Source organism: Lissotriton vulgaris, chromosome 6 (genome assembly GCF_964263255.1).
Source record: "Lissotriton vulgaris chromosome 6, aLisVul1.2, whole genome shotgun sequence".
NCBI lineage: Eukaryota > Metazoa > Chordata > Amphibia > Caudata > Salamandridae > Lissotriton > Lissotriton vulgaris.
Window position 1 is genome coordinate 1,628,560,652 of NC_141694.1, and position 27,201 is coordinate 1,628,587,852.

Below are 27,201 nucleotides of genomic sequence, written 5' to 3' on the forward strand. Positions count from 1 at the left end.
ACACATCTGTGGGCCAGCCCAAGAAGCGCTGGGCATAAAATAATAAAAAAGTTCATGCCAAAGGTCTCCATTCCTTGTCTAGTGTGTTATACCACTAGGCTCACGGACTGTCTTGTCATATCTAGAGATAATTATGAGAATGTGGAAGACTACTACTACCTTCCGCTCCGGAGTAAATGAACTTGAAAGGTAGCCATCTTTTTCCTCCTCTTAACACTTGAGTCATCCAAGCTTTGGAGATACAAGACATTTTCATGCCCCTGGTTGTCCAGTTTGCCTGTTTTCACTACCAGTTTACTATCATGTCCTTCGGCATGCTGTGAGGTGCAGTCTTCAACATAATTTCTTTGTCGGAGAAACATCTGTCAGTCATCCTCTACTAACACCATCACAGCTGGCAATTGTGATTGATACTTCAACCTGCAGATTGTTCACTTTTGAATACCCCAGGCCCCAGTTGTGGATCCAGAAACTTCTGACATAGCTCTACATCTCTGGCACTGGCTCTGACTTGACACCAGAAATAGGATTGTGGTGATGTCATTGTTCCTTAAAGCACTCACCCTGACAGTCAGTTCTCTATTCTTTTTTTTCTTTCCTTTTAAATGCAAGTCCAGAGCTTCTCTCCTCAACTATGACGTTAGAGAATTTGCTCTCCAAATTGTTTGTGCTGCAATGCCTAGAACATCCCACCAGAGAATTCCGCATTAAAACATTGGTGCATGTGTGATTGGCAAATGTCCATCACAGTCTCACACAGTGACTTTTTATGGTGTCTTGGCGTGTCGTTTGTTTGCCTCTGCCCACAGATGTTTCCCCAAGGTCATAACCCTGCCTGAGGCTCATCTTTTTATGGCCCACACCAAGAATGATAGGTGTCCTAAACCGTTCGCATCAAGAGCCAGAACGAGCTCCTGATCACGTACTTGTGGGAGGGGAAAGAGGAGAGGCCAGAAAAGGAAGATGGAACTCTCCTCTTTGCCCACAAGATTGAAATCTGCTACTAGGTCACTGCCTTTGATTTCCCCCCATCAACCGTCTTAAACTGCAAATTTGACCTGTCTAAATAACCCCTTTTGACAGTCAACTTTCTTTTAAAATAATTTTTAAGTCAGCCCGAAGTAGCCCTTGTTAAGCTTAAGGCAGGGTGCCTGGTATTTAAAAGTAGAACATGTAAAAGTTTAATAATTCAAATGTCCTTACAGCAAAAAAGCCCAAAAAAGCTATTTTCACTGTTGCAAGTCTGGCTGTTCGACATGAAAGCTCTGGGTTACATTATTACATTTAATAATGTTAATTTAGGAAGCAGGTAGAAATATAATTAAAAAACTCTTTTAATAGAAACTACAATCCAATATAATGGTAAACATCAAGTTTGTAATAACTATTAAGGAACAGGTCCTTTTTTTTTTTAGAAAGTTTACTTTACATGGTCTTAATCCTTTGGAAGCCCATTTGGAGAATCTCCAAATATCACCTGGCAGCTGAATAAGCCCCTTTGGTGATGTATGAGCTTTCTTCCATAGCAGATAAAATCCTTGGCTGTGAGGAGGTTCTGTTGTATGCTTGTCAGGATGGCCTGTGGCCCGGGCCCAGGAACTCGATTAACTTCATAAAGGCCTACCCTGTCACAAGTAGATGTAGTTAACACCTGGGCCTGCCCCTTCCCTTTGTTCCCACCCCTAAATCAGACAGGCACCCAATCCCAGGGGGAGAAGAGCTGCCCCCAGAACTGGCTGCTCTTTTCCATGGCCACACCTCTGAGGTAGACACAAGAGCTCTGCACAATGGAAGACATGTTCTGCTATCTTGGTTGTTAGGCGCTGATCACTTTACCACTGCTAATCAGTGCAAAAGTGCATGTGCTTCTTCCCTAAACATGTTGATATTGGTGTGTATTGGATTGGCATATTTAGTTTACCTGTAAGTCCCTTGTAAAGTGGTATACTGGGTACCCAGGGACTGTAATCTAAATGCTACTAGTGGGCCTGCAGCACTGGTTGTGCCAGCCGCACAAGTAGCCTTTCAAACCTGACTCAGCCCTGCCATTGCAGGGCCTGTGTGTGCAGTTTACTGCCACTTTGACTTGGCATTTAAAACCACTAGCCAAACCTTAAACTTCCATTTTATTACAAATACGTCACCCAAAGGTAGTCCCCAAGTGACCCAAAGGGCAGGGTGCTATGTAATTAAAAGGCAGGACATGCACTCTTAAGTTTTACATGTCCTGGCAGTGACAAATATCAACATTCGTTTTTAACTGCTGTGTGGCTTACTCCTTCCATAGGCTAGCATTGTGGAATCCTTAAAAGAACTTTTAAGCTGTAATTCCGTATTGAAAAGGAGTAGCTAGTCCATGTTTAATATCTTTGGAATGGTGGTGATAGAACCTCTTTAATGGTATAGTTGACAAATCATTTTAGAAATGGCACTTTTAGAAGGTGGACATTTCTTTGCTCTAACGTTGCTCTTTGTGACTGTGGTCTGTCTACAATAAGCATCTGGGCTGGATGACAGCCACACTTTGTGCATTCCCTCTAGACCGCTACAACACAATAAAGGGCTGGGTGTGAAAGTGGTTTCATCTGCATACTGATAGCCATTCTGGGCAGCAAGGGAGAGAGGTGGCTCATACTTACATCTAAATAGGTTGTGGCCTGCCCTCACACAAAGAGCTGATTACCCTCCACTAGTAGTCTGGAGCCAGGGCTGGGTTGAACGGGATCCTTGTGCACTTCAGAGAAATGCTTTGAAGGCACCCCCTACATCAAAGGCACTTTTGACTTAGTACCAGGGCTCTGGCCCCATCAAATCAAGTAAAGGCTGCTGTGCTGAAGGAATGCCACTCTGCTGTGACTGACTGTCCTGAGGAACTGCTTCTTTGCTTTGATGCGCTGCCCAGCTGCCTGCTGATCTCTGCTCTACTGTGGCCAAGGACTTATCCCAGAGTGTTTTCCAGGGCTTGCTGGCTTGCTTCCTGTTTTCTGAAATTTCAGTGACACAAAAGACTTTCTACAATTCTGCTAGAGCTGCTTGACTCTGCCATCTTTGAGTCCTAACCGTGCCTGTGGCGTCCCTCCAAGCTCTGTGCCTCAGAATTGGCTTCTGCAGCTGATTTAATCATCTACAGCTCCTGGGCCCCTTAAATCCTGCTTTTTGCTTTCTTTGCGACCGCAAATGGTCCGGTTTTCTCCAGAACCGCGTCGCTCGCATGAAGGATCATCGCGAGTGGGTGTAACTCAGTCTCTTCACAGAGCAGCGTTGCCGACCGCAAGGCCCTTGCCTGCCTGTCTGCGATGCCCGGCTGCTCTTTGCGCACAGCAGGCCATTGATGCCCACTGTGCTTCCAACGAACCTCTTCCCCGTCTCACAAACGGGACTCTTGGCTCAACTTGAGATGGTAAAACTTCAGTGGGACCTGTTAGGAACTGTATCCAACCCTTGCTCTGTCGTGGTCTGCTTTACTTTTCAGATTTACCCCGGTCTAGTGAGACATCAAGTAACCTTAATTGACTTCTAAGCACTGTTTTTGCGTTTATTCTTTAAAAATTCATATCTCGCCTAATACTGATTGGGTTTGTGTCATTTTGGTCTTGTTTTGCTCAGTATATTCTATATTTTTTAAACCTGTGTGGAGTATTTTTGTGTTGTTTTAATTGAGTTGTTGTAATGTAAGTGTTACACAAACACTTTGCCTCTGAAGTTAAGCCTGACTGCTCTGTGCCAAGCTACTAGAGGTTGAGCACAGGTTAATTTAGGGTGTGTATCTGACTTACCAAGATTAAGGTGGTGGTCCCTACTTGTACAGGGTGCAAACCTCTGCCAACTAAAAACCCCATTTCTAACAGTATTACTCAATTATTGCTTTATTTTTTGCACAGGTTAACAATGTCTAAGCAAAGGTTTCACCAGATGAGTACCTGTTCAGCACCCACATCTAGAAATATGCAATGGAAAGGTGGCTAATCAAACTTTTAGAGGGTCCTTTCACTCTGCTGCAACACGTCACTGCCTTTTATATTAACTTTTGATCTGTTTGAGCTAAAAAACATATTTTTGGGTAAAATCTCCAGTTTGTGCAACTGTTGATGAACTGCGTAACTGTTGGGGCAAATCCATAATTATCCGGAAAACAAGTGAAGTAGTCAAATTTCCACTAGGAGGACATGCTACACATAACGTTATTGCAACACAATTGTTGGTGACTATACCACTTAAAAGCATTACAACCAGATGGCTTTAATGAAATATTCGGATTGTCCTCTTTTCTTTCTGTGTGAAGAAAATATCTGATATTGTAATTCCCAGGGACTGGAAATGTATTGAAGTATGATAAACAGTAACAATGGATGTTTAACTTCAAAGAAGAAAATGTAAGTTAATCATAAGGATGTATTCGTTTTATTATCCCTAAGTTATAAAGGGGAAATATTGTATAAAGTCTACCATGAACATAAAATTGGGAATGTCCACATGATCTGAGAATGCCCACCTATTTTCCATTACTGGAATGGAATAGTTAAGGAATATTAATGAACTCAACGATCTAGGAGGTGTCAGCCGTAAATAAACTGCTGTTTGTCCTTTTGGGTATACCAGAGGAAACAGTTGCTCTTCTGCAGACTGGTTTTTGCTCTAGAGAAAAGACACAGTAAAAAGATCAGGAGCCCTTTTGGTGCCGACCAAAGATATGTGGAAGATCGGCATCACCCATTGCATGGAGTCAGCAACAGTTATGTATGGTGTTAGGGACGGCCCCAGCAATGTTTGGGGAAGGTGGATATCCTACTATGGGCTGGCCAGGGAGGGGGGTGACCCTAAGGTCTTCCCTAAGGAGACTGGTTCCTCGGGCAGGTGAAAGAGAGGGGTGTGAGAGGACCTGGTGAACAACCCACCTGACAAAGTGATGCCTTAGCCCAAGCTGTGCTGCAGACTTTGCTGTGCATTGGACATGCCTTGTTGACCTACCAGAACTCCCAGTGGGCAATATATTGTGGAATTTATGTTGAACGTTGGTGGTTAGTTGTGACCGATATAACAATAAAGCTATAAACACTGTTTAAAAAAATGGCAAAGTCTGAGAATGGGATATACATAAAAAAAAATGCCAATGAAGTGGAGTTAAGGCTATGAAACCTGGTTTATGGACACATCGTGTGATAGATAGACTATGCACAGGATTTGATTAGTTCATGGAGACATTGTTTCAGTTTATGTTGGATGTGCTTGGCAACGATCCACTTAGGAATTATGGACAATTTGATATAACCTTTGGTGTGTAAGTATTATTTGATATTGATTTCAACAAAAAGTGAACATGGTAATATTGTATGATTCGCATATATTATTTTGAGTTTGCCTGTTAGTGGTAAAGAAATTAATTCCTTTTAATGAGGAGATGGGGAATTATCTGAATCGGCTAGATGTTAAATTAATTGACAGTGGCAGAATTATGGAAAGTCTTAAAATGCACCACGAAAGAAAATGTTTTTTCAACAAGGTAGTAATAGAAAGATTGAATGAAAGTTGAGATACACAGAATTATTACAGTGTGCGAACTATTGCAGAGGAAAAGAGATCCAGCAAGGAAAAATATAAGATCATCTACAGCATATTACTTTCCCTTTTGCTATCGGCTGGGTAGAAGGAAATACTACAGCTGACCTCAAAATTAACTGATCCCATCCCTATAATTTAGTCAGTAGGCTGCACTTTTGAACCAACACCCCAGTCTCTTTTATCTTCCCCCCACACACATCCGTAGATAGGTTGCGACACCCCCTCTTCTACCCAGCCCACCCTTCAGTGTCACTACCCACCCACTGACTAATAACATTCCTATGAGAAAAACAAGTATTACCACATTCTAAGAAAGTCCCTTCAGTGGAAAACAGAAATGCCAATCCTGACTCTTTAATGTTAATTAACTCCCAACAGTGAAAACCAAAGAAGGCAGGAGCTGCTCTAAGGAAAAAAAAGGAAAAATTATTTTATACAAATGCGCACTAGCTTAGAAGTCCAAAAAGTCACTATTCTGACATGGAACAGGTCCTTTGCGACAATTGCTGGTTACTCTAAATCTGCATGATTCTACCTGCAGCCAAAAATACACTCTAATGCTGTGGTTCAACTCCCTGGCCAGCCCTTTACAAGAGAGAAGAGACACTGAAGTTTAGAAAGTATAAAATACATATGTTTTCACCAACAGATTTCTGACCTGCGCAGGACTCTTCGGTAGCAGCACTATTCAGTAAATAAATATATCAATTAATCATCAAATCTGTCTTTGAACTCCAATCCTCTCCCTATTCACCCTCCCTCCTACCCTAATCTCATCAATTAACCTGTGAAAACATGCATCAGAAATTTGATATTGTTTGCTTTAAATTCATATCAATAACCAGAATACAAACACCTCTTATGATTCTCTGTCACAACAGATTAACAATTGCCTAATATGACCTGACAAGAAGCCCATACGTTGAAGAAGTCATTGTTTTTTTTTTTATATTTTAAAACCTTTATTTTCAAATCAGTGCACACAGCTATTTAGCCATACATCCCAGAGGCTAGGCAGCATATCGGTAACCAGAAGGCCAGTGTACAAGGAGCAAGTTACCAGTACGTATCAAGGTTGACATTTTCTGTTTTTTAACGAGTAACAAGTACAAGAAAGGAAAGCACCAGAACTAGTGCTAAGAAACAAGGCAATTGAAACAGTTGTGCAACAGAGCCCGATTCTAGAGTCGGCTAGGACCAATAACCACAATAACAATCAAAAACAGTACTCATGTGTGGGACCATAGGGGGAGGGGGGAACACAGGATGGCTATGCAATCTAAACGTGTGTTGGAGTTATAGATTATGGGGTCAAACGTTCCTCCCGTGGGGCGGTGTCAGGTGGTATGCAAATGTCACCCCTATACTCATTCCAGGCCCCCCATATCTTCTGCCATTTTTTGGGTTTACCCCTGGCCACGTACACCGTCTTCTCTCGGAACATACACCAATCCATGTTGGCCTTCCACTGTACCACCTTTGGGGCTGTTGCGGCGCCCCACATCTGTGAAATGTCCCGTTTCGCAACCATATTTCCAAGGGTAACCCATTGGGTTTGTGCATTGTTATAATCAGTTGGGCCCCAGACATTCAGGAGGCAGCGCCGAGCCTCCGCCTGAACATCTACCCCGGTCACCTCACTCATAATCATGTGCAACCGCCTCCAGTAGGAGGCTATTGCACTACACTCCCAGATAATGTGCATGAAGGTGGCTAAGGCGCCACATCCACGCCTACAAAGTCCATCCACTGAATGACCCATGTGTATCAATCTGGGACCCGTAACGTAAACTCTGTGAAGAATTTTTAATTGTACCAACCGCAGCCTGGCAGGGATAGCAACTTCCTTGGGGGAGGACACCGCACATTGCCAGTCTTCGTCATCGAGCTCTATCCCATCTCGCACCCACTGGTCTCTCACCCCCAGGAGGAGGTCAGTACTGACATTGATCAGTTTTTTATAGATTAGGGAAATAGCGCTATCAGGCATATGGCCGTCCAGCACCCTATCTTCCAAGGGGGAGTATTCAGGGATTCTCTCACCCTCCGGCATAACTGCCAGAAGTGCATGACGGAGCTGGGCGTACCGGAAATATTCCGTTCCGCCCAGCTGGAATTCCGTCTGTAATTAAGCAAATGATTTTATCTCCCCTCTCACTATCATGTCTTCCACCTTGGAGATGCCTATCATGTCCCACTTGTCGAATCCGTTAGTGTGCCACAGTTTACCCAGTATTTCAGAGTCGTCGAGAGGAGTTGCCATCGGGAGTCTATCCTTCCACCCCTGTGACTTTGTGATCGCCCTCCATATGTGCACCGCTGTCTTCGTTGGCCCCGACATTCGACCATCCAGAGATCTCGAGTACAACGCCCTGTGGTACTTTCCATCGTCCAGGAGCCACCGATCCATGGCATAGCCTGGGCTTTCTGCTGGACCGTAGAGACCGTGATTAAGGGCTGCCAACTGGGAGGCCCAATAATATCTCCGGATGTCAGGCAATGCTATACCCCCGTCATACCACGGGAGCGTAAGCTTCGTAATGGCTATGCGTGGCCTACTGTCCCAGAGCAGGGCACGTTGCAAGCCCTCGATCTCCCTAAAGTAGCTGGCTGGAACCGGATCTTGGGTATTTTGTAGAGCATACAGGAATCTGGGCAGGGACATCATTTTAAACAATGCCGCTCGCCCAGGGAGGGAGAGCGGGAGTCTACGCCAGCCCTCTACGTCACGTCGGAGACGGACGAGAGGGGGAAGCAAGTTATTCACATAGCGCATCTTGGGGTCTGTTGAAATGTAGATCCCCAAGTATTTAAAACCCTGCCTCGCGACCTGTATGCCACAGTCCCTTGAAAGTCGAGGCGTCCCTCCTCCCAGCACGTACAGGTGCGACTTCGACCAGTTAATAACCAGGCCGGAATGCCGGCCAAAGAGACGAAGCACATCACACACCACAATAAGCGACTTACAAGGAGAGGTGAGATACAGCCAAATGTCATCAGCGTATAGCAACACTCGGTCCTCGAATCCAGGGGACCACCGTATTCCGCTTATATCTGGGTGGTGCCGTAGCCACGCGGCCAACGGTTCAAGTGCCAATGCAAACAACAGGGGAGACAGGGGGAAACCCTGCCTTGTGCCTCTGTGGAGAGCAAAGGATGCGGAAACACGACCATTGACCGTTACGTTGGCCAGCGGGCTGGCGTACAGAAGCTTGACCCACCCTACGAATTCTGAACCAAATCCGAACTTCGCTAATACTGCCCATAGGTAGTTCCATTCAAGGGAGTCCAACGCCATCGTGGCATCCAATGACGCCAGGATGGCTGGTTCCCTGAGCGTGTGGGCCCTAGCAAGGGCTCCATGGAGTCTCCGCAGGTTAAGGGCAGTGTTGCGGTGTGGAATAAAGCCCGACTGGTCCGAGTGCACTAAGTCGCCAATCACGCCAATCAAACGGTTGGCCAGCAATTTAGCCAGGATCTTAGGCTCAGCATTCAACAGAGAAATGGGACGATACGACCGGCACATATCTCTGGGCTTCCCTTCCTTATGAATGACCACAATGGTGGCCAGTCTCTGGTCGTGGGGAAGCATGCCCTTCTCCCGCGCCTCCAGAAACATGTTCCGCAGGGGCGGGGAGATGACATCAGGTTTGATCTTATATAGTTCCACTGGTATACCATTGGGGCCTGGTGCCTTGCCGGACCTAAGGGAACGAATGGCGAGGGCTATCTCGTCTGCGGAAATTTCCCTATCCAAATCATCCCGGTCCTCCTCCGACAGACACGGGAGGTCCACCTCCGCCAAAAGCCACCCGGAATCGGTCTCAGACTGGTCAGAGACCGAGGTGTAAATGGCCTTAAAGTAGTCTGCGAATGTCTCGACTATGGCCCTCGGATCGGTGACAGTCAAGCCGTCCTCCCCCAACACTTCTGGGACCACCCGGTTAGCTCTTTCTTTTTTGTCAAGCCAAGCGATGAGCTTGCCCGCCTTATCCCCGACATCATAGATCCTGCCCTGTTGCTCTCTACCCATGATCTTAGCAGCGTCAGTAACAGTAGCTCGATATTCTGACTGTTTAAGTGAGAGAGCATGGAGTAGCTCCGGTGTCGGGCCGACTTCCAGTCGGGAGTCCAGATCTTTAATCTCAGCTTCGATACGCACCACATCCGCATCTCTACGTCTCCGAACGTCAGCAATGAGGGAGAACGCCTCTCCCCTTAAGACCGTCTTGAATGCCTCCCATAGGATGACGGCCGATGTAACCGACCCCGCGTTCTCAGAAAAGTAGAGCTCAATAGCCTTGGCCATGAGTCCACGAGTCTTCGGGCTGCGGAAGTACCATGGATTGACCGCGACCACCCGGTCGGTTGCCACAATGTCGAAGTCGAAGGACACCCAGACCGGGGAATGGTCCGAAATGCCCCTCGCCAGCAATCGGGCCTCAGAAACTGCGGACGCGTGGGCCGCTAGAGCCAATACATAGTCGATTCTAGAAAGACTACCATGTGCCCCCAAGTGGAATGAGTATTGACTCTGGGTAGGGTGCATGAGCCTCCAGCAGCCAATCAGTCCCATGGTGTCCAGAAAACCGGGTAGCCAGGATTGCGAACTTCGGAGATCTCTGGATGGATGTCTATCTAAGGTCCCCGAGCAGACAGAGTTGAAGTCGCCCCCCACAATAAGTAGCCCCTCGGGTAGACCCAAGATGGCGCCTCCAAGGTCCTGAAACGTGTTGTTTTGCAACCCAGGGGGGACGTAAACCGAAACCAGAACCAGAGACCGTCCCTCCCATCTCCCCGAGACAGCAACGTACCGCCCTCTCTCATCAGCGACGCTAGAGTTAATCTCAAGGGGGAGAGACGCACGCACCATGATCCCCGCCCCCCGGGATCCCGAGGAGAACCCTGAATGTGCCACCATCTTGAATCCCTTCCTGTTGAGCGCTTTGCACGTATTTCCCACCAAGTGTGTCTCTTGTAGCAGAATAACGTCCGGCATACGTCTCTTGAACAGTTGCAGAACCACCCCTCTCTTAATACGATCACCCAAACCATTAACATTCCAACACAGCACTTTTAGTTTCCTACCCCCCATCGTCAAATCGTGGGCCCTTTCCGCCCCCGACAGGCCACATAGTTACACAAACAGGAATATCACAGTCTTTGCATTGCCTTGAAAAAGGGAAAGAGAAAGAAGGAAAAAACACAGCACCAACAATCAAATCTCCCCCCACCCTGCACCCCTGCATCAGACTAAAAAGTCCCCCCAACCAGCAGTGTGCCTGTCGCCCCATTAACTACGCTGCAAAAAGCCCCTAGAGGAGAAAGGAGATCACACAGGCCCCCCCACCATCCTCCATAACGAAAAGAAGGATATACATCGTAAAGTACAGCAGTATAACATTGGTCGTTGTCAACAGGGCCACCGTCCGACAAAGTTATGAAAGTGAGTTCTATTCTTGTTGCTCAGGGCCTCCCGAGGCGCCCTCCGAGTGGTCCTCTCGTTCCTCGTGTCTGTGCGGCAAAGTGTCCAACCAGGCGCTCACCACTTCAGGCAGGTCAAAAAATATAGCACGGCCGTCGTGTTCAATGCGTAGTTTCGCAGGGAACATCATTGAGTACTTCATCCCAAGGTCTCTAAGACGCCTCTTCACTCCCGCGAAACTTTGTCGCTGTCGCTGAACCGCCCGAGTGAAGTCCGGGTAAAAGTTGATGTCCGCATTCTGAAATTTGAGAGACCCGTTCCATCTCGAGGCTTGCAGGATAACGTCCCGTTCCCTGAAGTTGAACAGCCGTGCTATAATGGATATTGGTGTGGCACTCAGTTTGGGGCGTCCCCCGGGCATTCTATGGGCCCGCTCCACTGAGAAGAAACGACTGAGGCCAACAGGGGCCAGATGAGTTTGGACCAAATCCTCTACGAAGAGATCAGTGGCCGATTCCTCTGCCCCTTCCGGTACACCGGTGATTCGAACGTTCTGCCGCCTGGCACGTCCCTCAAAATTTTCCAGTCGCCTCGAGAAGAGTTCGTTGGTCGACCTCAAGTCCCGAACTTCCGTCTGCAGGTCCGAGACATCAGTTGTGAGGCTCGTAGTTTTAATGTCCAACGTTTTGACCCTGTCGTTGGTCTTGCCCAGGTCCGCTCTAATCAGGTTAATTTTGATCGCCAGAGTGTGAACTTTATGCGTCAGGACCTCATGTTGTTTGTGCATCTCCGTCTTGATGCCAGCTATGGCGCTCATAACATTCTGAAGTGTCGGGTCCGACGTGTCTGGCGATCCCTCCCGATGAGAGTCCTTCGGCCGGGTAGCCGCACCCGGTGAACTCCTTTGCTGGGCATAGCGATCAATCTTATTCGACTGGGAAAGAGTAGTCTTCCTACTAACTCGATTCGCCATCCTGTCGGGCTCGCCACTGCCCGCCATGATGGAGCCGGGGAGCTGAACAAAGGGTGGTACACCAAGGCCACTCCGGCTAAGCAAAGCAATCACAAAGTAAAGCAGCCACCGATAGTTTCTCAGCGACCGTCAACTCCGCGTGCTCCGTAGGGCCAGCGTAGCAGTCACTCACACAGCATTTCGTTCATGCGTTACGATGTCATCGTCGTCAGCCACCACAGAGACAATAGCCCGTCCCTGGCACGGATCTTCAACACGACGTAACTCCGTCCAGGAGTGTCGGATTTTGAATCGGACAGCGGGTCCCGTCTCCACAACCGTTCACCAACAATATTCCACCGTCGTGGATCAGGATTTCAGACAGGATTTATGCGGAGGGTCGGAGGGTCTCCGGAGCTCCGAGCTTACGCGGCCATCTTGCTTGCCCGCGAAGCTCCTCCTCCGAAGAAGTCATTGTTGATAGTGTCCATGGTACACAGTGAACATTGCTAACGAATAGATGGTTGACATTTCATATGGGTATAATCGTGCAAGAAAACAGCAGCGATTAGCAGCGCTGGTGAGCGGATACTACAGAGCTTTTGGAAAGTACCTTAATACATATGTTGTGTAGCAAAGGTACTTTTTATAGGTGGAGGTTCCCTTGAGATTTGACAGAGGGTAGACTTTATTGTGGTAGTGTCTTTTGTAGCAGCAACACCTGTCTGTATTTTTAAGGTGGTTCTTCAAAAGATGCAAATCCTTAGCATAGAATATTTTCTAGAGTCAGAGCAGTATTTGGGAAACAAGCTCACTGATATTATGTACTTTAAGTGCGTGCTCTTGAATCCTGTTTAAGTGCTCTGTGGACTTCACATCAGATGTAAAGTAAGTGTAGGTTTTGGTTTACCCATCTCATCTGGTCGGATTTGTTTGTACGTACAAGTCATATTTTTCATTTAATATTATCTTTTAGGATGTTCTCGTGTTGGTGGACGACGAAGGAAAACTGTCACCCAGTGATATCCCAAAGGTATTTGTGTGCTTACCTTTAATTTATTTTCCATTTTACCACAACGCAGTTTAATTGAGACCGCTTGGTACTGATAATAACTGATCGAATGTCCTTCTGCCAATTTTTAGATTTTGAATGTTCAGGTGTGCTGTTTTAAGAAATATATTTTACATAGCTTGATGGCTTTTTATTTAACGTTAGCCACTTTTAATTGTCTCTTCTGTTACCTTGATAAATGAGTCCTAATATCAATGGAAATCACCCATTCAAAATGTTTTATTAGTGTATTGTGGCCGATCTTTCACTTCTAGTCCATGTACCCAAATGAATTACGGGGTGCTGATTTTTTTTATTCAGTCACTTTCTCTCCCGTATAATTTGAATTTCTTGCTATATTCAGTGTTATGCTGAGATTTCAGTTTGAATTTCCTCCATTTACACACTTTGTGCAACTTAAATTTAAAGAAAATCTTTTTCTCTCAAACTTTTTGATAGACTCCTGGATTAAAAGCTCCCGAGTTGGAAGAAAAGGTGGAACAGCTGAAAGCAGAGAATAAGCCAGTGGCAGATATCTTAAAACAGCTAATTTATGTACTCTGCAATGAAGAGGTAAATGGCATTTCTTAGAAGATAGCGAGAAAAAGCTCTATTTTAAACAAATGGAGAATTTCAAGACTTAAACTGTTGCAATGGGGCTGATTCAAGAGTAACCTTTTTAACATTGCTGAAGTTAAAGTGTCCAAGAGTTATGTGGTGCTATGTGATAGAATGCATATAATGTAAGTTTTTTTTTAAAGTACCAAAATATTGTTTTTCACTACACCTGAGTCTCGAACATAACATTGCTCACACACATGCACCTGGCTTTTCTAAAATCCAATTGTATTTCCAGAAAAATAGACATTTGAGCCATGAAAAGTTCAATACTCAGTTCAAAATCAGAAAATCTGAAAACAAGGTTTGTAGAGTTTGTCAAAGAAAGTGAAGAAAAATCCGAATTTTGCAATTATTGAGAAAATATTTTACACATGATGGCTCTAGTGAAAAGCATGGTACATGCTGATCAGGACGATGATTGGGAGCTGCACTTGAATACTGTGGAGTCACTGATTACAGTGTTTAGTGAATTCAATTGCATATACTATCTGAGATATGGATCCTTGTATGAGTGAAGAAGCTAGAGGTGGAAATACCATACCTCTACAGAAAACTCATCCACAGATATTTTGTGGTGAAAGACAGAGAGGGAAGTTTCAATGCCGTGGCTCCAGATATGAAACTGGAACAGACTAGAGATCACAGAAAAGCTCCAAGGAAATTGTTGATCAGACACGTAAAAGTGAATATGTTGCTTAATTGTAGCTAGTTTACCACAAAGTCCTTTCCTTTCTATTTGCAATGTTTTCAGAGAGAAGACAGGTTCATAATTAATGGGCCATCGTGAAACTGTTCCTCGCCACGAACTTGTGGGAGATTGGAACGTTTTATTAAACATGTTGACAGCCTTCTTCATTTCATGCAGCAGCAAGAATGACTGAGCCTGTGCCACAAACAACTTTGTGACCAAACAATATCTGGATAACGATATAAAGACACGTCTGCTAGATGTCCTGGAACATGGATCGAAACTATACACAGTACTGAAGCAGGATAGATTTGTATTGAAAGAAAAAAAGCTGTTTGACATAATCACTAAAGCTAAACTTCCATGCTTTAATTGCCATGGTAAAAGTTTCGTCCAACCATCCACTACAAAACAGGTTACCAAAAAACAACTTTGTAGGCACCTAGATGGATGTAACAAAAGTAAGGGGTGAATTTATCAAGGACTTTGTTGCATGTTCTTCTTTGAACAAACTCATTATTTGATGGAAATGCAGCAACCAAACCAGTGAAGCTCAAACCCGTACCAGAGCTTCAGAAAAAAACTTTTACTTGGAGAATTTCAATTTGAAAAGGTGTCCTAATTGAAAACTGCTGTTGTTGTGGACTATGTCAATTGTGAATGGTCAAGATTTCATCCTTGAAAAAATTTAGAGAAGTCGTTCAGACTGTCCTACCGATATCAAAGGCAAGAGTGCACCTTGCAAGAATTGCACTTTTTTTTTACAGTTTTCTGGAGCTATCTGTCAAAGAATGTGAGAGAATCAGATGAATTACTACAAGTTGAACAATTGACCTTGCCTGCATTAAAAATTCGACACCTATACTGGTCATCAACATCGACCAAGATCAGCTTAATGATGTTAACTCGCTAAAACATTGCTGATGCTTCAGTGAACACTGAGTTTCCAATTATTGCAAGTGGAATGAATTGTTAATGAGGAGTTTATGCCTGCAGAGAGATATTCAAAAGGTACATGCCCTATTGTTCGAGAAGTTAACAGCAAATTGGAGAAAGCTGATCTTTGTGTTTTGCCACATGTTGAGTGAGCTGTTTGAAATAATTCCAATTAAGCCATTGTACTGTCAAATTACACAGATGTTGTTATTGTGCTATTTAGATTTGTTGCAATGTTTATTAGTCAAGGATTGTCAGAGTTAATGGATATGTTACGGGCAGGCAATAAAAGATACTTAATCCCCCTTCATTTACTGTACAAGAAACTTGACCCAGAGATGCCCATTGTTCTTTTCAATTTTTGATAACAAGAGGAGTTGGGCCCAAGAGGCCAGGTTCTGGATATATATATAAATATATCTATATATATATATATATATATATATATATATATATATATATATATCTCAAGGGAAAGGGCCTGAACCTGTTTAATTTCAAAGAAGCTTCTTTTGATTCACGCTCGGACAAGCAGTTAGTTTTCACTTGAACCGGTACTTTATTTGTACCTTTTCTTTGAGTTTCTTTGTTTTTTTAGTGTATAATCAATCAAGCACCATAAGGGACAAAATAGTCTATATGCAAAGAGTACGTGTGTAGTGTTGAGTCACAAAACATTAAATAACAACAATGTATAATAAATACACAGTGTGAAAAACACAATACCCACTCCACGATCTAATGTCCATCATTACTAAAACTAAGCAATAGTAAACATTTAAAGGTACATGTGTATTCCAACCCACCCCAAAATACATTTTTGCATTTGAAATGGTGTATGCAAAATACACGAAAATGATTATTGGTACTGTACGCTTTTCAAGCAGTGTAATCATTCAGTTAAATATGCTTATATATATTAGCTGAAGGATTTGCAAACATTACACATGAAATGGCTCTTAATACAGAAAAGAAGGTCGAGACCATTCCATCACATATAAATACAGTTGCTGTAAATGTGCTAGAGGCTGAGATAATATATTGTCTCTAGAGTTCCTAAAAATAGAAGCTCTGTTCTTTAAGAATAGTTTTACTTTAAGCAGAGTACATGTGCCAGAAAAAGGTAAATATTTTGGGAAGTTTGAAAAAAATAATTTCGCTTTCAGGGGAAAAAATAGTTCCAAATGTTTTCAGTAGCTTTTGTTTATCAAAGCTGAAGGCCGAATTCAAAGTTCAGGGGAACGCTGTGTGCTCGTTGCTTAAAAAGTTATTCTTTCTGTTCAGGGGAGAACATCATTTCAGACAGACTTGCAAAAAATTGGTCTACGACATCAGGTGAAAGTTCGACCAAGTTTGAAAGTGCTGCAACAGTGCAGTCGTGAGAATGATTGCTATCATGGATGTCAGGATCAGCAATGCTCACAGAAGGTCGTACCTGGGGGATGCTGCTCTCATCTCGTACTTCACTGCCACCTAATTGTAGTGGTGAAGTCTCAACGAATGCCGTCATCAGAATGGGTAGCCGCTGGGGACAACATGATGCATGAGCCGTTACAGGACTTAGCAAAGTATCTGTAGCCAATGGTACTGCTGATGGTAGTGTAAGGCAGACGTCCAACACGCATTCTTCTCCGCATAGCATACATCGACGCACAGGTAGGATGCAATTTTGCCAGATTGGTCTGAATGAAAGAAACCAGGTCATATTCAGATCTCTTAGCCGGGCTAATCCAAGGACTTTAGTTATGCGGTCCTGATAGCGTATAGCTAGGATCGTTTCTTCCATTGTTGCTTGAGTCTTGTCTGCGACTTGGCTTGCCCTATCGGAGCAGAAGGGTCAAAAATAAAATTCCTGCTACGAGTCCCAAAAGTAGTGGTAGGCCGCCAAAGACAGAATGGCCAAAATTGGGAAAAATGCCCAGAACTGTTTCGAAGGGTGTTAACAGTCCCGTAAAAATTGTCTTAAATATATGTGGGATACCACTGGCATCAGACATATTTAGGATTTGGCTTAGCATTTTTACGAAATGCACGGGGCAATTTGTTGATAAAAGGGTATGTATCTCTGCCGTTGTCCTTGCAACCAGAAGATCATACGTTTCTTTTGATGACGTTAAAGGCACGGTTGTCTGTAAAAGAACAGACTTCATTCTGCTTAAATTATCAATTCGAATAGAAGAGATATTCAAAGAAGGCCAAATCGTCGCCTCCGTATCTGGAGTGCTGTTTGGATACAATACTTGCATACAGCAAGTGACCATGGAACTAACCCTTATGAGATAGGCTTTCCCTGGCACCATGCCACAACAGCTGTGGTCCATTATTAGAATATAGCTCCCGTTAGAAAGCCGTCTAAAGAATGGCTCTATTTGTGTTGCAGGTGTGCCGTGCTGGTGACATGAAAGGTTATTTGAAGTCCCCTCACAGGCCCCATGCAAATTAATACCTTGGCACAGAAGTATACCGCTTAGTGATTGTTTACAATTGTTACCACTAAGAAATACATTCCGTTTATTTTCACTATAACATGTGTGTGTGTGTAAGGCAATTTCCATGATGACTTAATGTACCCTTTACCCAACCTTTCATACTGGCCCGCTGGTATATACTCTTGGCAGTATTTAAATTGGAAAGTTGTTATCGGAATTGTAATTATTCCGTGTATTATCCATTCAATGACAGGTCTTTCTGACATTGTCAATGGTAATCTCTCAAGTTTTTCAATGCTCAGAATCGTATAGTCTGCTCCTTTTTGTGCCAAACTGATTTGTTTATCAGTAAGGTTAAAGATGGAGAATAATGACGTTGTGTTTATCAAACGCCATGGCACGTAGCCTGAATGCAGATTTTGCAACGTCCATCCTAGCTGTACAATAGAACGTAATTGGGACTGACCGTGTTGTAACATTAGTAAGTCCTGATCTATTATATCGATAGCAGATGATACAATACTGTCCAGTGAATATATTCTGGAGGACAGAGTCATTAACCCATTGTACACAAAAGAAAGTGATTTTTCCAAATGAATACAATCAATTTCTCGTATTTTCTCTGCTGTCTCAATTTGAGTTACTTTCCAAGCTTCGTTGTATGCAGCGTATATACCGGCCGCTATGAAACGTTTTTGACGCTGTTTGCGTGGTCCCATTATGAAATCACGCAAGTCAGCACCGTCTTTAAGTAAAGTCAAGTGTTGCTTAATTTCAGCCAGTGTGGATGTCTGTAGTCATTCAAGGCATAGTTTCCCTACACTGTATGTTGTTACTATCCCTGGATGTTGTCTCTGCGAGTATCTAGGGTCTGGTCTGGTCATTTTGAACCCCTGTTTTTTGTTCAGGAATCTATCATGACAGGTATTTGTGTCTGTTGGCCAGATCAACCACTTTTTCCAATCAGGATGTGTTCTGTTTAGGTGTAAAATATTGGATACGTCTATCTCAACATCTTTAGTGGCACAACTATCAGGTTTTGGATTTGGAATAGACGGTTTGTTTAAGTCGTTAATCTTAGCTAGGCCAAGACAAGTAGTCTGTTGAATGGTGTCATTCAAGAATATTACTTGTTCTGGGATCATGCAGGCTCTAAATAATGCTTCTAAACCTTGGACCTGCCAATTTTTTGTACCCCAGATGGTTTTCGTTTCAATGTTGTTTTTCCAGAATTCAAAACCAAATGTAATCATTTTTTCATAAAATGTTTCAGAATAAATCAATTCAGTATTTGTCAACATTGTTTTTATCCCTGTCTTATTTAACAGTTTAAAATAAAACGTTTCTGCATCACTTGTGTTAAACCCTGAGAAGTATGGGAATTTCTCATAAAATGTTTTCGAACTGCTTTTTGGTGGAGTTGCACAATGTTCTTATTGATTATACTTAAAAACATTTCTAGGTTGAGCAGATTTATGTAAATAGTGATGTGCAAAGTGATTGTAACAGTACATTTGTTCATAATTCGACGAACCCTGTAAGTAATCATGTTCTGTAAATTTTGCTGACATTACTAAATCTGACATCATATTATTTATTCTTTCAAAGTCCCAATCATCAGAGAATGTACTTGGTTTTACAAAGTCACTTAATGAAACCTTGAACTGATGTGGATATTTCAAGAGTTCAACCGGGCCATAGATTTCGTAATCCGTTTTGTCCCAAGCTACCCCGCCGGGTATTGGAATGGCTCTGACATTCACTGATGATAGTTCTCTTTTCTCAATGTGAGATGACTTGTGTGGCTTTAGGACCAAGTTGATGTTCTGACTTGCTGTGTCCATTGTACTGTATTTTCCCTCAATGAATTTTCCCAAACAAAGTACCATGATGAGCCAAAGCAGGAGGAAAAGTACACCTAACACAATCCAAAATTCAATCCATGGAGAAATCAGATAGGTTTCTTTGAGTTGATGAAAGAGTTCAGTTAATTTGTCTTTGAAGGTTTTTGTTGTTGGCGTTTTTTCAGGTTCGCTTGGATCTTCAGAAAGTTATCGAAATTGATGAAGTAGCCAGATGCAGTTCTGTCAATTGTTAGAATTGCTTCCGAATTTTCCTTTGCTTTTTCATTTTTTCTTTCATTAGCATAGTCTGAGGCTACATCGTTGTAGACAGGTGTTTCAATTTGGGTTTCAAGAGGCACAAGTTCCATGGCATTGTTGCATAGTCCTTTTTTTATTCACTGCAGTTTTATCAAAAGTGATTAGTCTCTCAGTTTGAACCTCTTGGATTGTAGCAAATTTTGGTATTCTGCTATTTCTTGGGAGTCCACTGGGCCTACTACTTATTATTGGCCACATGATTGTGGTTTTACCAGGTCGATGGATACAACTCGGTTCTCCTTTTTACCAGCAAGGGGCGGTAGTACAACTGATCTAGTTCCGCTGACAGCTAAGACAGGTACTGCTTTTCTGTAAGAAGGTCCAAATTCCTTTTTCACCGCGATCTTCTCTCTGACCAGATCCCCAACCTTTGGAATCCAGACAGGCCTTGCTGGGACAGGTGGTTTATCTTCAGTGGCTGTTGGCTGCTGTTTTAACTTTATGTTGCTCAGGGCTTTTCTTGTTTCATTTAAGTCCTGTAAAACAGCCAAATGATCTTTGATATCAAAGCATTTTCTTTCTACCACTGAAGTCTGACTATCTAAGTCCTGAATATGCATTTTAGTACCGAACAATAGTTCGTACGGACTGAAACCTTTTAGAGAATTTCTTGGCAGAATATTAAGACTACGTTGGACACTTGTTAAATGTTGGACCCACCCATCACCCGAACCTAATACCCTCGCTGTTATAGATTGCTTTATGTCCCGTTTTTTTCTTTCCACAATCCCATTTCCCTCAGGATGGAAGGGACAAGAGTACCGCAATGCAATGCTGGTCATGGCCTCCTTATAAGCTCGAGAGCTAAAAGCAGGACCCTGGTCAGAATGTAGCATGCCAATTGCGTATGTGCCGATAAAGACTCGCAAATCTTTTATAACAGTTCTGGCGTCGGCCGAGCGCTGGTGTCTGTATTTTTAAGTGAATCTAGTCTTAAAAAGAAATGAATGGGACGCTGGATTTTACTTATAGATAGCCTTATGCTAACTACAAGAATGGCCATGGCAATACTCCGGTCGGTTCGCTACTGCGATCTCTGTTGCAGTTTGGACAGCTCTTTGCAAATTTGTAATGTTGCAGGCTCATCTCTGGCCACCAGTATTCTGATTGTAATTCTTTCAGAGATTCCTTAATCTCTTGGTGCCTTAGACCCAATCCCATGTGTGCGTCCGCTATTAAGAAGATTCTCCTGTTCGTGTTTGGAATTACTCTATCCCCCACTCCAGGGATTCGAGCAAAAGGAACGGAGTTTGCATCAATTATTTATGTATAATTGAGTGGATAGTTCACGGGTAGTGCTGCACAGTCTCCTTTTGAAGACGTTTTTACCGCCAGCATGGTTTCCCCGTCTATGTATTTTTCTGAACGCTTTTTTGTGGCTACGGAAGCCGGTTGAGTTGCTTCCGCTGTGGCTGTATTAGCCAATGAATTCCCTGCAACGTGAACGCCATCACGTTGATGACTCAGTGTATGTATCACGTGAGTCTTTCGTAGTTCATTCTGCAAAAGAACTACCTGTTCCCAAAGCTTCTTATGCTTTATTGTGGCACCTGTGTCATCTTTGTAATCGTTTTGAACCCAGTTCTGCAAGTCATTATTGTAAGATTTGACGCAGAAATGTGAATCGCACACTATTAGTGTCGGGAATTCACGATCGGCATTTTCAAGCCCCATCTTTAAAGATCTGATTTCAGCTCGCTGAGCCGAACAGTTTCTCAGTGATTCAGTTTTTGTTATTTTTGGCCCGAATTTACCACAGCGCCAGTGACCTTTAACAATCGCGCACGCTGCATTGTAGGATTTATTATCCACATCGTAATGTTGTGCAAATCTCTCCATATAGATTACACAAGAGTACTGTTGGAGAGGCAGAATTTTGATTGGCAGAGGATATTCTTCTTCATATTTTAGATCTTTCAGTTTTTTCATGTTCGGGTCAAAATAGTATTTCACGTCTTCTGCAGCAAGAGAATTTTCCCACTGTATCCATTTTGGATCTAATGCCACTGTTTTTAGATTAACTGGGCTTAATAACGCCTCAAGCGCTGATTCTGCTGTATAAACAGTTATTCTTTTGCCTTGGGCTTGAGCTCTTTCTTTTGCTACAGCAATTTGGACCGCATTTACAATATTTTCTGTAAGACTGAATGTTTTTTCAGCTTGTGTGTACAAATGTGATTTGTAAGCTATTGGTACCGTTTCTCCCTCATTAGAGGTCAGGTACGTGAATCTGCATCTTCCTGGGATGACTCGGATTACAAGGTTGCGTGTGTTGTCGCAAATTTGTAATTTTGTTTTAGCTAACATGTCTGTTTGCAATGATCTCAAAATTTGTGTGTGTTTCTGAGTCCAATTGATTGGTTTAAAATCAGGTTTTATTAATTCATAGAGAGGTTTAACCCTCTCTGCATAATTTAGAATGTAAGTTCTTCCGAAATTCAGGAAACCTAGTATTGATTGTAAGTTCTTCAGCGTTTTTGGTGCTTGGAGTACAGCACTCTTTTCTAAGAAGTTGTCTGCTAGGCTTTTGCCTTCACTTGATATTTCATATCCTAAAAACAGGACAGTTAGGTGGGCAATTCGTGACTTTTTAAAGTTGAATTTGTAACCCTCTGCTGCGAACCCAAGTATTATGGTGTTCACTCTTTTCAAGTGAGTATCCAGGTCATCATCTGTGAGATAGATGTCATCGACATAAGATAATTGCTCATCATCATATATTAGTAGTAACTCTGTTACCCTTGCTGAGAATAATCCTGGGCTATTCTTGAATCCCTGTGGGAGTCGACAGAAATTTTTCTGTGACCCCATTATTGAGAAAGCGGTTAAATACCTGCTTTCAGGTGCAATGTTTTGACAAAAGAATCCATTAGAGATGTCTAATGTTGTTTTGTATTTTTTGCGAACAATGTTATTCATTAGTGCTGCACTGTGTGAGTTTTGTACTGCAAAGGTTTTGCAACATGAGTTAAGGTGTCTGTAGTCCAAGACGAGACGATATGAATCGTCTGGCTTGGAGACAAGAAACAAAGGATTGTTCATTTGAGAGGTGCATGTTTCGATCACCCCTTGGTATTCAAGTTTATCTAAGATCTCCCTGACTTGTTTTTTAGCTTCTTGCTTAATTGGGTACTGCCTTTGTGCAGTTGGTTGACATTTTAACTGGATTTTGTGAGGAGGGGAGTCCTCATCCCATCCTACATGATTTTTATATAATGCAGGAGCTTGAGCTACTGCCCATTTTCTTGCATATGTGTATTTTCTATGAATTGGAATATGATTTGAGAAGGCATGCATAATCATTTCTTCGCCATGAGGGCACTTCCTGATAAACTCTGGTGGCCAGTCTTTCTCAGCTAAAAGGATGTCATAGCCTTTTGAAAGGTTATCCCAAAACAGACCCCTTACTTTCCTAGTCTCATCTCCCTCTATACGCAATGTTATTTCGTATATTTTATGAGGTTTGCTAACTCTGGTATCTGCAGTTTCCACCTGAATGTATTCATTCATGTCCACTGTCTCCAGATGATTCATCTGGATCTTGCGAGCTATTGTCACTTCTGCTGCGCTGTCTAGCATTGTCTGTGCCCACTCTCCGTTTTTCAGCTGTGTCCTCAATATCCTCTGCATGTTTGATTATTTTAATACTGGCTACCTTCTTTCTTGGAAATTGTAATTTTTTACTTTGAGCAGGTTCCTTGTCTTTGGACTTGACGTGCTCTTCCCTGTGTTCTGACCGTCCTCTTCTTTCCGATTTCTGCAAGGAAGTCTAAAAAGATCGAGAGGGACGTGTATCAATAGGCTTTTTCAAATTATCCCTATTTCTAAGGTTGTATCTTTTTTCAGAGGTCTCCCTCTGGGGAGACTTATGTCCTTGGTCCGGAGATCTTTCTCTCCGCTGAGGAGACCTTCCTCTGGACTGGAATCTTTGTTCTTTTGGAGTGGATTGTTTATTTCCGTCCCAACTCTTTTTTGGAGTGTTTAGATTATTTTTAACCCCTTCGATGCTCATGAAGAGCCCAGCTCGTCATGAGGCACAGTGGAGCTGTGCTTATGACGAGCTGAGCTCGTCATGAACAATGGGATTTCCAACAAGTCCAGCACCGGAGGAAAATTCTCTCTAGCAGCGATGATGTTAATAAATATATTTTCAGGATTTTCAGTTAGTTGGGGTTTTACCGATTTCCCACCCAAACTATCTCTATCGAGTTCTTCATAGGATTTTTCTATGATTCTGGCAAGTTCAATTGGGTGGGCTGTTATATCTGTTTCTTTCAATTTCTGGAGGTAAGTTATATCCTCCATTGCCAATTGAACTAACTCTCTATATGCCTTTGTTAATTCTTTTATTTTAGTTCTTCGCTTGACATTTTATCAATGTCTGGATGTGGTGTGTAGCTGGCTAGAACCGGCAACGTTGCTCCTGGTCTACCTAGTGGACTGAGCCTGGTGATGTGATCATTATGTTTTAGGGCGCCTTTATACCAGAGCAGGTGCTCTAGGTAATTTAGTGGGATTTCAACGTCCTCGAAAGGAGTGTATTCATCCAGAGGTTCCTCTATTTTGTAATAGTGGAATTCGTGTGTTACAGCGTTTGCTGCTGGAAAGTTTATCCATGAATAGAATACCTTTGTCTGCCGATATTCATGGGCCTCTACCACGAATATGACTGTACCACCTCGTGATGTCAGTCCATTTTCTATAAATATAATAGTTATAGTTTTTCTTATGTTGACCGGAATGAGCATAGCATTCGGGTCAGTCTGTAGGAGACTTGTGTCATCCTCTAGGAGTCGAGCTGCTATTCTAGCTGCCTCCCTCTCTTCTTCACTTTCCCCCATTTTACTGGCAGAAAGGTTTTTGTTGCAGATCAAGTTTCAAGGAAACAAAGATAAGGTGCACAATATTTTGGAACACTGTATCCTTCAACGTTGACTAAACCAAAAACTATACATAGGAATCTCTTCCTACTAAGTTCCGGCGGATTTTAACCTTTTACCCACTCCAGACGTCTTTTGGAGTGTTTACGGGAAAAAGGGTCTGTGTGAAAAAGCACGACTGAGTTACTCTAACGTCTTGCGTTAGTTTTATCACCTTACCAAACGTTGGGCGCCATGTAGTGTAGTTCCTATATTCCCATTAGGCTCTGCGCATTGGAATAATATATTCAGCAGTGTAGACGTAGGACTGAGGTCAACTAGGGCTCTACTGACTATATTAGACCTGAGGTTTGCCAGCTAGCTCCGAGGTCACTAGAAACTTTCTCGAATAAACGAGGAGGAGTTTAACCTCCTTGGATAGACAAGAAGGGATTTGCTTCTGACAACCATATAACATGACAACTTTGCTCCCTCAGAATAGGAGTGTATCTCTAGAGTTGTGTGAAAACAATAGACAGCTATTTCACTCAGTCAAATTGTGCGTACTTAGTTTCACCAGAGTGCAGAGAAAAGAGAGACGGGCGTTTTCAATAAAAGGTGTAATTTATTGAGCAGTCTTCTTTCTCATGCAAGAGAAATGAATTGCCATAATTGCAATACTTAATGTAAAGTAAAGTGCGTACAATAAAGAGTATTATGAAATATATACTGTAAAAAAATAATACTGTAAAAGCATTGATATGGTTTCTTAGCCATAAGATACTTTAAAATGGATAAAATATATACATACATATACATTGACTAATCTTACTCAACTGGTGCTTCTAAATACGCCTACCCCGGTGTACCTGACCTAAGCCTAATACGTGGGAAAGAGTAAGTAAGTAGCAGTTAAGTTGGTTTTGCCAAGAATCTGACTCAAGAATTCTCTTTAAGGATTTAGTCAGCTCCGTACCTGGGTAATAGAATGCAGGAGGTCTGGTATCTCTCTTTGAGGACTCGATATCCCAGCAGCCCGCGAAGGTGGCTGAGAACACCGGAGCTGGATTTCTCGGCAGGAGAAAAGACAGCGTCTCTCTGTGCGTCAAAAGGGAGGGGCAGCGTCAGTGGGCTCTCGCATCAGCTGGGCTCTCGGGCAAGTAGATAGCTGCACGGCTCCAAAACAACCACCGTGTGTTTGCTTAAGGCAACGTTGGTATATTTATACCTGAAAGGTGCCGAGTTTGACGTAAGGTTTGGACATAAGACGTCAATAAAGATGTCACTAAGAACTGACTGTTCCTTTTGTGTTCGTAGGAGTTCAATGACAAATCAAAACAAAAGCAAATAGGGATTTCCCAGGTTGCTGGAGGTTTGGTGTGTCGAAAGAACTCGTTGTGCTCTCTAGGAATCTAAGGAAGTAGCTTTGCTGTGCTTTGGACTGCAAGGGCTATTTACTAAATATGGATCTGATTCTTATGCCATTATAGGGATATTATTGATTATAGCCGTACAAGGGCATAAAATAGCAATATTGATTTAGGTTCCTAGATAAAAACACAATAGGGGAAGGGAATATTAACTGTAATTTTGAGGTTTCAATTACTCCGTATTAAATAGAAGGTCTTGCAGTCCTAATGTCTGGGAAGATAGCCTTCAGCTAGCTAACAACAATCATAGACCTCCATGAGAAAAGGATAGTGGTTGTCTACCATTTGAAAAAAATGGAAGAGCCTTGTCAAATGTTGGGCTTTCTAGATATTTGTGAGAAGGAAAACTTTACTGGATCGGATCACCAATGTCTACTAAAGCTACATTACTTCTTTAATGATCCAAAAACACATCAAAAATTAAGATCTCTGGACCCCAATTTTTTTATGGAGGTATATCCGGTGGAAGGTAGATATTTATGGGAAGGGAAATTTTACTGGAGATTCTCAATTTTAATGTTAATGACAAGTTCTGTGGCAGCTTCTAGGAGGTCATAATTGAGCTATAATAGGCAATCATCTCAATGATCTATCACTTCATTTTTTTTATACCACTGGAAAAATATATTTAAGATGGTGAGAGAACAGGAACACATGAGTAAACAGGGTAGGTACATTTAAACTGTTAGTGGGCACTATTTATAAATGCCAGGAGGCATTAAATAAATGTATACATATATATATACGTATATATATATTCGCTGAAAAAACTAAAGGTTTCAGGCATGTTGTGGTTTAGTTCTAGTTTTACCCACACGAAAACATAGAAGTTGGCAGTTTAAATTATACTTCTAGTTTTACTTAAGTTAAGAACCTAAAGTTGTGGACTAAAGTTCCTTTACAGCGCAAGTTATAGTTTTTTCAGATAAGTATAGCTATAAGTATAACCATAACTGTTGAATTTCTATGTTTTTGTGTGGATAAAACATGAACCTACCTAGAACGTCTCTGTAACCTTTGTGTTTTTTCAGTGAATTTCTATGGTCTTTTTAGTGTTAAGTAATCTATAATTACAGTATGTTAATACAA

General features: G+C 42.6%; 1 protein-coding gene across 1 annotated transcript in view; it reads left to right on the top strand.

Annotated features, from left to right (window-relative positions):
- Window positions 1–27,201, top strand: part of LRPPRC (leucine rich pentatricopeptide repeat containing) — a 675,215-nt gene that overhangs the window by 313,151 nt on the left and 334,863 nt on the right. Inside the window, exons 19-20 of the mRNA XM_086927797.1 lie at window positions 12,913–12,969; window positions 13,447–13,560. Coding sequence (XP_086783923.1) covers window positions 12,913–12,969; window positions 13,447–13,560 — 171 coding nt within the window. The remainder of the gene's footprint in view (window positions 1–12,912; window positions 12,970–13,446; window positions 13,561–27,201) is intronic.